At 35.1% G+C, this 13,611-nt stretch overlaps 1 protein-coding gene across 1 annotated transcript; it reads right to left on the reverse strand.

The window, feature by feature from the left end:
• Positions 1-1,018: 1,018 nt before the first annotated feature.
• On the reverse strand, positions 1,019-12,754 carry LOC130641792 (cilia- and flagella-associated protein 53-like). Its single transcript, XM_057448750.1, has 11 exons — positions 12,552-12,754; positions 8,762-8,881; positions 8,213-8,322; positions 7,727-7,900; positions 6,878-7,100; positions 6,602-6,682; positions 4,217-4,336; positions 3,278-3,376; positions 2,213-2,429; positions 1,843-2,060; positions 1,019-1,218 (listed from the first exon to the last, which is right to left on the reverse strand). Exons 1-11 carry the CDS (start codon positions 12,612-12,614, stop codon positions 1,099-1,101), a joined length of 1,545 nt encoding a protein of 514 aa, XP_057304733.1. The 5' UTR covers positions 12,615-12,754; the 3' UTR covers positions 1,019-1,098.
• Positions 12,755-13,611: the final 857 nt, after the last annotated feature.

Genomic DNA, 13,611 nt, shown 5'->3' on the forward strand with positions numbered 1-13,611 from the left:
CAAGCACTTCATAGGTAAGAACGATGGGTCATGATTATCCACAGACTTTTACACAATCGCCGACCAGCTGGCGGTTTTGTTCTTCTAGAAAAAGGTTTTCCTGATATTTTTTTGCTGAACTTTTTACCAAAACATGAAGCTGTCGTTTTGTTTCTTCTCGATTCATCATGGAAATGTACTTTCATGTCGATAAATAAACAAAGGTAAACAAAAACTTCCCAGTAAAGTGTTTTTTTCTTTCCGTGCGCTGTTTACCTTAAAATTAAATAAATCCGTATGATTTCTGTGTTAAGGCGGGCTGTGGTAACTATATCAAACTGTATTCGTTTGAACATGCATGATGCACTGGCATGGTCACACATGTTAAAACATCGATCTAACCAAATAGATATGTTCAGTTTGTTGGATTGATATTTTAACAATAATCCATCAATTTATGTTGTTACATTCGTTTGCCATACCCACGCAAAACTTTGGAGCAACACTCTGCTTTTTACCATACCGATTGACAGCAGTAAGATTAATACAAAGATTTTGCGCTATAAGAGACATGAAGTACACCTTTTAGTTGGCTTGTATGAAGCAAGCCTCGCCTTTGGGACAATTTATGTATATTTCACAGCAAGTGGGATGTCACCGGTTGGAACCACAGTCAACATCTCTTAAGGTTCCATCTTGCAGCGCATCTTATCTGTTGCTGTATATCTGTGAAAAGGTTTTTCACACAATGAATGTTATTCATAAGATTGCTTAAAAGTGTAAATAATCTATATTATAATGCCCGTATACGTCTGTCTGTCTGTCTGTCTGTCACGCAAAATGGTAGCTTAGCTGCGCAATAGCGAGAAGCACGCAATGCGGTATAAAAAGGACGGGCGAACCCGTGGATTTTCCACGGGCTAACGACTAGTTTTCTCGAATTTACCGCTTCTTATATCAGCGAGTTCAAGTCATTACAGAAATATAAGGAAAACCATAAGCGAAACCGAACGAGGATAGGGATAGAAGGAAAGCACCATTGAAAATTAAATATAATGTTTATAAATCACAAAAAATAGAATATATAGAAGAGAATATATAAATGTATTTACGAAACAATCAACAACTTTTTGCTCGACTACCAAAGCTATTTCCCGTTATACGTAGTGGATGTTGCTTTCTACGATCAGGTCTATCAAGAGCAGAGCGTAGTCGTCGTTGGTAGATCTTCTCGGCGTTCTAAGATAACAAAACATGGTTGAAGTAAAAAGTCTTTTAAAACAACAGCATACTCTTTTCACGTTCTTCCAAGTTCAATTTTTAAAAAAAGAAGAAAACGAAAATATTTTATTCTTCACTGGCATAAGTTCCTACGACTTCATAATGGTCACCTCTCTCACTTAATATTTCGCAATTTTTAGGTATAATTCATTGCAGGAAGTGTGGACAAGTCCTGAAAGTTTTGTTTTTCAAACTTTCAACTTTTCTTATACATGGTTAATGACTGCAGAGAGGTAGTAAAACAAAGTCCTAACTAACATATCTGAATACAAAAACACGAGAACGGAAAGACATTCAACAGTTAATAAAATCTTGTAATATGTTGTGTAGTTTTAAAAGAAAAAGTAACATGTGAAGGTCCGTAAAGTTCTTATGGAATTCCTGATCAGACTGAGTTTTAACCACTTCTCCCAACCATCATTACTTTTTTAATTTCTTAGATTGTCCTGACTAAGTAGGCTATCGGGAGAAATGCACAAAAGTTGATAACTAAACGGTTTGTAGTAATCAAAAAATTGTTGGAAAATTCAATTTGACAGATGACAAAATAAATTAAATTACCCTACTAAACCGAAAATGTACCTGTAACGATTCTAATTCTTTTTTGGCTTCTCCGATTTCTTTTGCTTTTAAATTTCGTTGATAGTTGATTTGCTGTTCGAGGTCGTTTTTGTACTGTCGATTTTCATGTCGTATTCTACTTATCCGTTCCTTTTCTAGCCTGCGATGCTCTTCCATTTGGTCGCGTAATTCCTTCCTCTCTTTTAATGCCGCTTCCTGCTCGCTGCGCAGAATCTCAGCTGAAAAAAATATTATTTGAAAATCATTTTTTACTATGTATGTAAAACAAGAAAAGGACAGGCGGGCAGGCAGCAGGGGGATAGGCAACAGTTGGGCGGGCAGGCAGATAAAACAAACTATTTATAAACACAAAAAATTGACTGTCCGGTACCTCTTTCTTGAATCTGGATTTCGCGCGTCTGTAACACGTTATGCAACAACACTTTGCGTGCGTCTCTTTCCATTCGCTTGCGGGTATCTTTCTTCTGCCATTGTTTCTCAACTTCTTCATTCACTAGTTGTTCCACTTGTTTCTCTCTCTCGGCTTCTTCTTGACGACTCTTCTCAACATAATGCATAAACCGTTGCATCTCTTCGCGCATCTGCGTCTAAGGAGAGAAATAAGATACAGTTCACAGACACAGCTTAATAGGAATCGCCAAAACATTACAAACAGGGTAGAGCTGGGAAAGCAATACACCAAATTGTCTCACTTTTTTTTAAAACGTTTGCGCCTGAAGAAAATTTATCATAAAAACAAGATTTTTATTGTTGGCAAAATAGTGGTGGTAATAATTTTGCAGATGGAAAGATCTACACGAGTTTTTCCTAACAACGTAAATTCGTAAAAGATATTTCGAGGAAAAAATCTGTTAATACCGTGCCCTTCTTTTTTTAGGATAAATTATTTCAGTACACAACACGAAGCATTGACAAAATTCAGCTTCGATCTAATCTCTGATGCGCATTTTCGGCGCGATTAATCTTGTTTTGTACTAATTATAAAAATCATTCTCTACAAGTTAGTTTTAAAGCGGCCAACATTTTTACTAATTGAAGTTCAAGAAGATTTAAAACAAAGATTAAAAATTCAGGAAGAATTTAATGCGATTATTATGTTAAGGTTAGTTCTATTATCGCACATTTAAACGCAAAGATACGAGGCTGCCAGAAAGTTATAGAGGCGAAATTTCTTTTTCATAAATCAGCGCAGAGGAAAAAGAAATGTACCAAAACAATAAAGAGCAGACTAACACGAAAAATAAAATAAGCACGAAAAAAATTGAAAAATTTCAATGAGGTTGGCTCCCCTGTTATCGTTCCGACAAGGCTTTTGTAGTTCAACAGGAAACTAACAGGTTCAACATTTGCTGAACTCGCAAATAACTGTATAATGGAAACAGATAAGGGTCTATCCTAGAAAATCATTGTAAATAATAAATAAAATATTCATTACTTTTTTATTTTGATCTTCCATCTCTTTATTCTGCGTGTCTTTTAAAACTTGTTCTGAAATTTTTATGTCCATAGCGAGTTGCTCTTGTTTTTCTTTCGCCTAGAAAATTTGTCAACAAGCGTGTATTCCCGACAACGTTAAATAAGGCAGCGACAATGATGTTTTAACGGCAACACTAACATATCCACACAGGAAAGACATGACGTTACACCCAAACGATATGTCAAAAAGAGACAATTATTCTTTAGAATAAAATCTTTCCTGCCTTTTTATCCTTATGTTATTTGTACTAATTCTCCCGCGTATTAATTTTCGCACAGCGACAAAATATATTTTGCGCCTAACATTTTTGCGCAAGAGCAATACACATACTAGTCGTTCAACCGTAAAAAATTCACGAGCTCGCCCGTCAGCAAATTATAAGCAGGCCTGAAATACAGCTGTGTGCAGCCATTTTAAAAACATAAAGTACGGTTATTATTATAGAGACTTTATATAGCGCATTTCGTGATTTCGTAGCACGACATTTTTTTACAGACAGAGAGACAGAATACGGCTATTATTAATATAGAGAAGACTTCGCGAGTATTAATTTACGCGTGGATGCAAATTACTCCATAAATAACAAGGAAAAAATAGTAAGTTTCAAGATTCACAGAAGCGCTGAAAATGTCTTTCGGTAACCAGCATTAATTCTTAAAAGAAACCATATCTTCGCGCATACGAATGTTTATGTGTTTCTGCGTACAATTTATGTACTAAAATTTCTCGCAGTAACGCACTTTTTGCGGGAAGATTAGTACGAATAAGACACATGAATATATCGCCGTCGTAGCACAAGGAGAGGATAGGCTGTTAAATCTTCCTACTTTTCAACTGAACGTTCATTCTAGGAAGCTTCTTCCTAAAATTGGCTAATTGATATAAAAATCAACATACTTCTTTCCTGTTTTTGAGTTTAAGTGAAATGTCACGGGCTCTTCTTGCAGCGCGCTGCTTCTCCTTCTTCTCCTTCCGTAATTGTTCTTCTTCATATTCACGAAGAGCAGCTTCTTCTTTCTGTGTAATAAAAAACAGGACAAAACAATGATACGCTTTATTATATGTTAGTAATTCGGGAAATATATGGTGTAAAAATCGATAAAAATAATTTTCTCTTCTGTTGCAGGGTGTGACTGATCACTTCCAAAAATAAAGGAGGCTTTTGTGGGCTGCAAAAGACCAAACTTAAGACACGCCCTTTAGCTATAAGGGTGTGAAGGAACAATAAAAATTGACTTATTCTACTTCATTTTATCCATACATAATGCAAGTGACCTTTTTTTACTTACTTTTGGATTTGACACATAGCTGTACTACGATGGGCAATATAAGATATTACTTTAGTTTTTTTAAGGGGAAGAAATGCTGTCATTTTTTACTGGAAGGGTTAAAGTTAATAGCTAGTGATCATTTTTGACTTACTTTTAAGGTTGTATGTGCCAAATATGACTTACTTCATATTATTCATAGCAGACAAAATACTTGGTAAGTTGGTTATTTATTTTCTCACATATACTTCTTACTTTGTCTACTATTAAGGCCACCGCACAATGTTTAAAGATACAAGTGACTTTATTTGACTTACTGTTAATATTTTTGTGGAACATTTTTAATTTTGTTTAACCAAAAGACCATCATACAGTAATGTTCTAATGACAGAATTTATGTTAAACGTGTTAAAAGTTAACTTAATTGAAATTTGAAAAGCTAATTTTGTTAATGAACCCAGACACCGATGGTCCTTTATAAGATAATGTGACAACAAATATATCTACTTTTTTTTATAATTGAATATTAGGCTTAGTGCTTCTTAGAAACTGACCAAAAGTAAGTCAAATAAAGGCACTTTTTTATATTTTTTTTTTTCCAAAAGCCTAAACTATGTCTTAAGTTTAGGTTCCCAGCAATAATTTAAAGAGTAACTTAATTTGAATATTTTTGACTTACTTTAACCATACTTAGTTATTTTTTGTGGTAAGTCAAAAAACAGCACCTCTATAACAATTAATAGGTTATTTCTACCTGTGATAAAAATTTTAGGCTAAAATAACCAAGTAAGTCAATTTTTTGCACATTTTTAATTTTTTGGACTTTTTTGAAACATAAAAATGTCACACTATTTTTGGAACTGATCGGCTACAGACGCGATATTTTTACTTCAACAGCTTGAGAAAAGAATATTGAAAAGGGAATCTATACTTGTTAGTTCAGTACAGAGTGTCCATAGGAGTTATTGTACGTAGATGATTTGGTTCTTATGGCGGAGTCGATGGAAGAATTAGTTGAAAAATTTGAGAAGTAGAAAAGGACAAAAAGAGAAAGGGTAGAGTGTGAATGCAGTCTAAAGTCATGATTAGTAGCATCAAAGTCTAGTGTAAAGTGATTTTGTGAAGTTTGCAGAAAAGGGTTGCTAGTAACTATTTGTTTGTCAGACTTGTACGCATTGGATATAATCAGTGCCGTGGTTTTGCAGGATCGGTTTGTATGTCAGCGTTGCAAAGGCAAGTTTATAGAGAGGGAAGTATTTCCGGCTTTTATAATGTACAAAATTCGCTCGTTAAAAATAGTTGAGAACTTCTGGTACTTAGGTGATATGTTGGGTAGTGAAGGGTTTTCGGAGAAGTTTTACTTGCAGGATAGGTTCTGCTTGAAAAAAGTTCAGAGAGTTACTTCCATTGATGAGTAGCAGAGTCTTGTGAATTGAGAAAGGTAAGAAGCCTGTGTAAGAAGTGAGACGGTGAAGAAGGACGATCTTGGCTATTGAGAAATAAATAAAATGCGGATGGATAGGTGGACGTGTAACACCAGTTTCATAGAAAGAAAATGTTGGATGAGCTAAGAAGGAGAGTATTTGTAGCATTAGAGATGTTATCCAGATAGAAAGATTAAGTTGGCTGGTACATCCTTAAAATTTGTATTGCGTATTTGTATTTTGCATTTGTATAAATTATGCTTTCAAAAATACACAAGCTTACAAAAGTTGTGTGACAGCATCTATAGCACGATTCATGCAAATATAGCGAGTTAATTTGAGCGTTTTTATCGACAATACGCAAATTTTGTGTGTTCACGACACAAATTATTTTTGAACTTGTAAAACGAAATAAGATAATCCAAAAGCATATTATTTTTAGATTGTCGTTGCAAATTAGTCCCTCCAGATAAGCGTTTTATATTAATCTAACTTGCTTATCTTTGATTTAAGGGCAGGCAATGGTTTCAAATCAACCAATTGAAGAAAGAAGCTGCAACCACTTCCCTTAAAACTGCGTGTCAACTCACCAGCCACTCTGCTTCAAGCTTTTTTACTTCTCTCTCTTCCTCTCGTTGTGTTTCCGTTGCAATCCGTTGCAAGTTGAGAATCTGAAAAAGACATGAAAATATCATAGCTAGTAGTCACGACAAGTTCTTTGGCGTAAGTGGAGATGATATTGGATAAACCTTTTCTTAGCCACTGCAACTTTACTAATCTGCTAGAGATGTATAGTAGCACCCCAACAAATCCACTCGGACACACTGCAATGTACTATTCAGTAAAATAATAATTTAAAGTCACACCTCTAACGTTAGCCTGTTTCTTTCTATTTGTTCTGCGGTCTCGAGTTCTTCACGTTGCGCTTTAGCTTTTGTGTCTTGTTCCCAGAGATTGGCGTAGAACTCCTCTACTTCGTTCTCACGTTTCGTTTTTTCGTTTCTCATGCGGATTTGTTCTTCTCGATCAGAGAAGATTTCGTCACGATTTTGTTTACTTAGTTCTGATCGTAATTCTTCGCATTCTTCCCTACACAAAAGAAATAACTTGGTGTGAAATTTCTATGTGTGAGTAATAGAAAGTGAGCAAGGCTGATAAAAACAATAGGAGATGAATTTTCAAATAAATTTCACGAAATCATTGTCGCGGGATTATTGGATTCAGCAGAGTACAAAAATCGAAAACAGCAAGATTTTGAATTTTCAAGCTAAGTTATACTTATCATTTTCAGAATTTGAACTTAAAAAATATACTTACAATACAATACTTATTTTAACCACTTCTACTAAACTATAATCAGTTTTAATCTTGTACGATTCCCGGAATATTGAATAAACGAATAAACTCCTGATTGCTAATTTTTTGTTTTCCTAACCACCCCCCCCCCCCCCCCCCCAGGAAAAGTAATTATCTTCCCAAAGGAAGGTGAAGAGCTCACATTCAGTGTGTATGTAAGCATTCACACACATATCCCAGTAACTGTGAAATTATAACTATAAACTCTTATATTGTAATGAGTTCTACCCTTAATGGAAATTAATATCGATGTCAATAAACATGAAGGAGCTAAGATAAACGCATGAGTAAAAAATGTATAAATAGATAAATATATAAGCAAAAAAGTTAAAAAAGCAAAATAAAACCACACAAATTACCGAAACTGCTGATCTATCTTCTCTGCTACATACTGTTGTCTTTCGGTCTCACGTTTTTCTTTTAAATACTTAGCACGTTCCTTCATTTTATTTTGCCTCTCTTCCAGGGTCTCCTCCATGGCTTCCATCTCTTGGATGTACTGCTCCTCCTCTGCCAACAGCATACATCGAAGTCTAGAAAGGAAGTGCAACAAACTTGTTTATGGGTATTTTACAAAAAATTTAAGGCAGAATGGATATCGCATCACGGCTGTGTGTTTTTTCATAAAGACTCAATGAATGCTTTTATAATATTTTTGAGATAAGATTAGGTTTTTACAGATTTTTAATATTAATGAATCCTCTAAATGATATTTTAACTATATAATTTTTGTTTCAAATAAATATGATTCTTCTTTTTTCGCAAGATTTGTATTAGTCATCAAGCTTGAGATTTAGCAAATTTGATATTGTAATACACAAAAATGGCTATGGAGCATGCCATACTTATCCCGTCTTTGTTCTAGAGATATCTTTTCCATTTGAAAATATTTTTTCATCTCTCGTTTGATGCCATTTTTGAGGATTCTTTTGTCTGTCGTTTTTTCCCATGCTGACTATAACGAAAGAGCTCAGCAGTAATTAAACAATTTTAGTGATTGTGTCTGAGCGCAATACTAAATTCACGAATCAACTATACAATTGCCATGTGCAGGTACTAAAAAATGTTAAATATATTTCTAAACTTGTGCAATAAGGTTAATGAGGTGTGATGCGGTGTAATGCGGTGCAATTAGGTGTAATGAGGTGTGATGTGGTGCAATGAGGTGTAATGAGGTGTAAAAGGTCTGATGAGGTGGAATGAGGTGTGATGAGGTGTGATAAGCTGCAATAAGCTGCAATGAGGTGTGATGAGGTGTGATAAGGTGCAATAAGGTGTGATGAGGTGCAATGAGGTGTGATGAGGTGCAATGCGTCGTTATGGTACACATTATGTTTTTACTATAACTGTAAACACAGTTGCGTACAATTAAATCTTAAAAATCTTGCACTTACTCTTAAATCACATTGTTTGTTGTACTTTGATTCTGCTATGGATTGTTCACGTAAATCTTCAATTCGCCTTCTCTCAAGAATAAGATGCTCTGCAGGTCTTTTGTTAGTGGGACGGGCAAGCTAAATATAATATCGCGATTAACAAAATCAATAAGAGATGACTACAGTAGCCCCAAAATAAAATAAAAATGAAAAACACAAGATATAAAAAATGTCATTTAATAATGACAGTTGGTAATTGTATTTTTTTTTCAGTGACTATGACCAACCCCAAGTAATATAATCTAAATTACCAAGCTGTGTTTACTCATAAAAGGAGTAGAAATTACACCAACGTTGAAGGAGATAAATGTATTTTTAAAATCAGTTCTAAAAGCATTTACTTTCCATTGTAGATTTGGGATTTTTGATCCAATGCATAGTTACATAACATTTCAAAATTTGTTTCTATAATCCTAAACAGAATATTTTTGCAAAGGACTGTTTTTAGCTATTAGCTAATTGGCCAAACAGAATGTAGATATAGCTTTATTAACTAGCACAGCATATCTTTTTATGGTTAATATCTTCCATGGTTATTATTGTGGAAATTTCATTTAGCCTGCGAAATGTGCAATAAATTATAAGCAATAAATTCACTGCTTACATGCTTACAAGATAACGTTCACTTCTACCAAGCTGTTTCTATCACATGCAAACTTTGTTTACCTTCCACAGGGAAGAAATTTAGTTATTTATAACAATTTTATGTTTAAGATAATATGCCACTACAAATTAAAAGAATTAAATGCAATTCAAATGCAAAGATATACTTCTACAAAAGTTGTCCACCCAAATCCAAGGAAGATTTTTATTGCACAGACGAGACCTAGGTGAATGTTTTGGTATATAAGTGTCTGGATCCAGGTTTCTTTAAAATAATCATATTATCATCCTTTTACACACTCAATCTGTTTTTTCTGTGACTTACAGATACTAATGAGTTCTAGATGCTATTGGACAAAACTTTAAAGCATAAACAGAAAAAAATTTAATGCAGATACACATTATAATCCACCATGTATGTCAGGTGTTGCTAATATATACTAAAACATTCTCATTTTCTATTGGTGCCATAGTTTAGTGGTTATATAACTCTCGCACTTTGTGCGGGAGACCAGGGTTTGATCCCCCTTGGAGGCGATTTAATATAGGCAAGTGAATGTTACCATAGCCCTTGGTTAACCCAAGCCATGTGAGGCAAATTGGGGAGAAGGCACACTGTGTGGACTGCTGGATGTTGCAGGGACTTGTCTAAGCGCGGACCCTAATTGGCTCTGCGTAGCTGAAAATGAGCATTAAATATTCTAGGACTCCCCACCTAAGCCATGGCCCCTCCTGGAAATAATAGACAGGGTATATCCCTTGATATTTGTGAGGCTAGCCATGTAAAATAGGCACATCTATCTACACATTTATTATAAGCAACTGCATTTTTGGGTTCAGCCTGGGGTTGCTAAGGCCTTTTTGCAATTTCAGCCTCAAAGTTGCTTAATGGTTGCTTCATCTGTACAAATGCATCTGTAATATAACCTGGAATCTCATTGAGCAAGTAAAAAAGCAGACACAGGCAATGAGTTTAAAATAGCATCAAATAGGGTAAATCAACATTACAACTATTTTTTATTTCACTCAAATAGAAATGTGGGAAAAAATTCTGATTTAGTAAATATCAAGGACAGAGGAGGTTTATGGTCAGTAACCAATTATGTTCTTGAAATTTTTTGTACAGATTCTTCTTGTGGAAGACTGATCTAAGTGATTGCTAAGTGTGTAGTAGAATTCAGCCTAAGTTGCTTACCACTCTGCCAAAACTCAGCCTAGGCAGTTGTTTAGCAGTTGCTTAATTTTCCACCATATTTCAGCCTCAGTTTTGTAGAAACCAGTTGCTTATAAAATAAAACTTGTATCTATCTATGTTCTGTATAGCTTTTTACATTGCAACTTTTTATCAGATACTCAAAAATTCTTGTTCTAATAAGCATAATCTGCATCAAGTTCCAAAGTTACTTCACTAATTATCATTAGGGTTTTTTTGTTTGCCTTTACATGGAGCTAAACTGCAAGTTTTTCTTATGTTACTGTGGTAGCAAAAGTACAGTTCTTCAGGATTAAGTTATTATAAATTAGGTTGACCTTAACCATTGATAAGCACAGTATAATCTTGCACAGTAGGGGTGATTTCTGGCTATGAACTTGGTCTTAAAGGTTGAAAGGGATATTAGTCTCACTTGCCTGCAAAGCCAAAGGACTGATTAATAATGGCTGCATATAAAAACCTAGCACCTTAAATTGCACTTATTTCCTCAGCTGTCTTCCTTAAGCTCAACATTTACCTACCATCTTACCCTTTTCATGTATATATTAAAATTTCGGCTAAACTATAGAATACCCCCGTAAAAAAATTGAGACTATAAAAGTCTGCAACGCAGCAACGCAATAATAAAAAAAATAAACTAACAAATAAAGAGGCAGCAACGCAGCTAGGCAAAGCTCACTATTTCTAGATTAACACGCAGTTGGTCAGTTAAACTGAAGTAAAATATCAACAAACATACCAAGTTGGTTTGTTACACTAAACATTTCGCAATATAACGACTTCACTTTTATGATTCTATAGTTTAGCCTCATAGTGTATACATTCGTAATGACAAATTTTTCGTTCTTTAAATAGTTTCCTTATTCATTTAAAATTTTTAGTTATTAAAAAACATTATATAGTGTTATATAATGTTTTTTTTAAACTGGTTTAATTTTAAAAACGAAGCTTTTGCTCAGATCCCTCTGAACTATCTAAAACCATTTTCAACTATTCTTCTGAGTAGCTGCGTAGCTGAGCATCTACATTGCTGTATTGCTGAGTAGCTGCGTAGCTGAGCATCTACGTTGCTGATCGCTGAGTAGCTGCCTTGCTGAGTAGCTGAGCATCTACGATGCTGTATTTTTGAGTAGCTGCGTTGCTGCGTAGCTGAGCATCTACGTTGCTGTATTGCTGAGTAGCTGCATATTGCTGAGTAGCGGCGTTGCTGAGTAGCTGCGTAGCTGAGCATCTACGTTACTGTATTGCTGAGTAGATGCGTTGCTGCGTAGCTGAGCATCTACGTTGTTGTATTGCCGAGTAGTTGTGTTGTTGCGTTGCTGAGTTACATAGTTTTAATTTTTTTACGGGGGGATATTCTATAGTCGCTCCAAAATTTCTTGCCGTTCATTTAAATGTGCCTGATGTTCCAGTCATCTTAATCAGCAGCACTTGAATAGGAAAGTGCGCCTGATGCTCAGGGCATCCTGATTCTACTGACATTTCAAGTATCTTAACTATAATCACAACTTGAATAGGAAACATGTATCTGATGCTCAGGGCACCTCAATTCTCTCATACACCTGACACTAATAGAGCACCAGTAATGAGCAGTGTATGTGGTATAAAACAAATATGTAGAGTGCACTTTTAAATAATGAGTAATTTACAGGTAGATAAATGGGTGTGTTGCAGAAGTTTAAAGTGTAGTCTAATTATGTAGAGCAACACATCTGGAACCGATTACCCATATCTTAGTTTTTTTCCTGGCAATTTAACGTATATTTCAAGGTGTTACTCAGATTTGTTTTAATATTCCTCGCTTCTTAACCCCTTATATTTTCCTATGTAAACCGGTCTAATAATATGAAAATGAATATTTGCTAGCTCCTAGCTACTTAGCCAACTTTTTCTCGAACTAATTTTTGTTATGATATTTGTAAAAATACTTACAATAGCTACGCTGTGAGGCGTTGGACCGGTGAATTCTCTGTGTCGTGTTACTGATTTAATCATTTCTTCTATGTGTATTTTGTGTCAAAAATAAAAATTAATAGGTTAATAAATGGCACTACAAAGGCCTAGCAAGTTCCCATGTTTTGTTTTCCTTCTGTTTGACCCTCTGATCGTTATTTTCGACGGCCCGAGTTTATTTGTTTACAACGACCATGTTACTAACACATTACACAGCTATTGGGCGCCAATTCCAACTTTAATAGTTTTCTTTTTTTTCTTGTGCATTTTTCAAATTTCTTTCTCTTCTTTTATGTATATTTTTGTGTTATCCGGATTTATGACTCGACAACACTTTTTTTTTTGCTTAAATTATTTTTAATATATAGAGATAGGGAAATGTATGTTCTGCCACAGTCCCTAAAACGCACACGCGCACGCCATAGTCAAGCACAACAAATCCAGCACCATACCATACCATGCCATGCTTAGCCATGCCTAGTGGGGTAAAGTCCCTATCATGCAGCGTTGAGTAAGGTTAATTCCTTAATATTCAATGCAATGTTGTGACGTCATTAAGATATTTAAAAGATATCTAGAAAATTTTGGGCCCCAAAATTTTCTAGCACGATTCCTTAAAAATCAACGCATATCAAGGACATATCCCTAATAATCAAAAAAGGGGAATTCCCCTGATGGCAGTAAAAAGGGGAATAACTGTTTTAGTTTTGAGCAGAATGAAATCTTCCGACGATGTTAAAATCCATACAATAAAGAAATGGATTCATACACCATGAAACAATTACGCGATATTGCAAAAAGCCGGGGACTTACGGGGTATTACAAGCTACGTAAGGCCGAATTGGTTGCCCTATTGGAGGACGTACCACAGAGGCCACCCAAAAGGGCTGGACAGCGAAAGCCAGTCAAGCCTGTAACTATACTACCAACACCGGAGGCCATTGATATTTTTGAGAAACAGGAGCTGTCAAAAAATTGCTCGATTGTGAAAACTAATATGCGGTACTGGTTAGTTGATGCTCTCCCCAAACATATAAAA

Source organism: Hydractinia symbiolongicarpus, chromosome 1 (assembly GCF_029227915.1).
Source record: "Hydractinia symbiolongicarpus strain clone_291-10 chromosome 1, HSymV2.1, whole genome shotgun sequence".
In the NCBI taxonomy this organism is placed as follows: domain Eukaryota; kingdom Metazoa; phylum Cnidaria; class Hydrozoa; order Anthoathecata; family Hydractiniidae; genus Hydractinia; species Hydractinia symbiolongicarpus.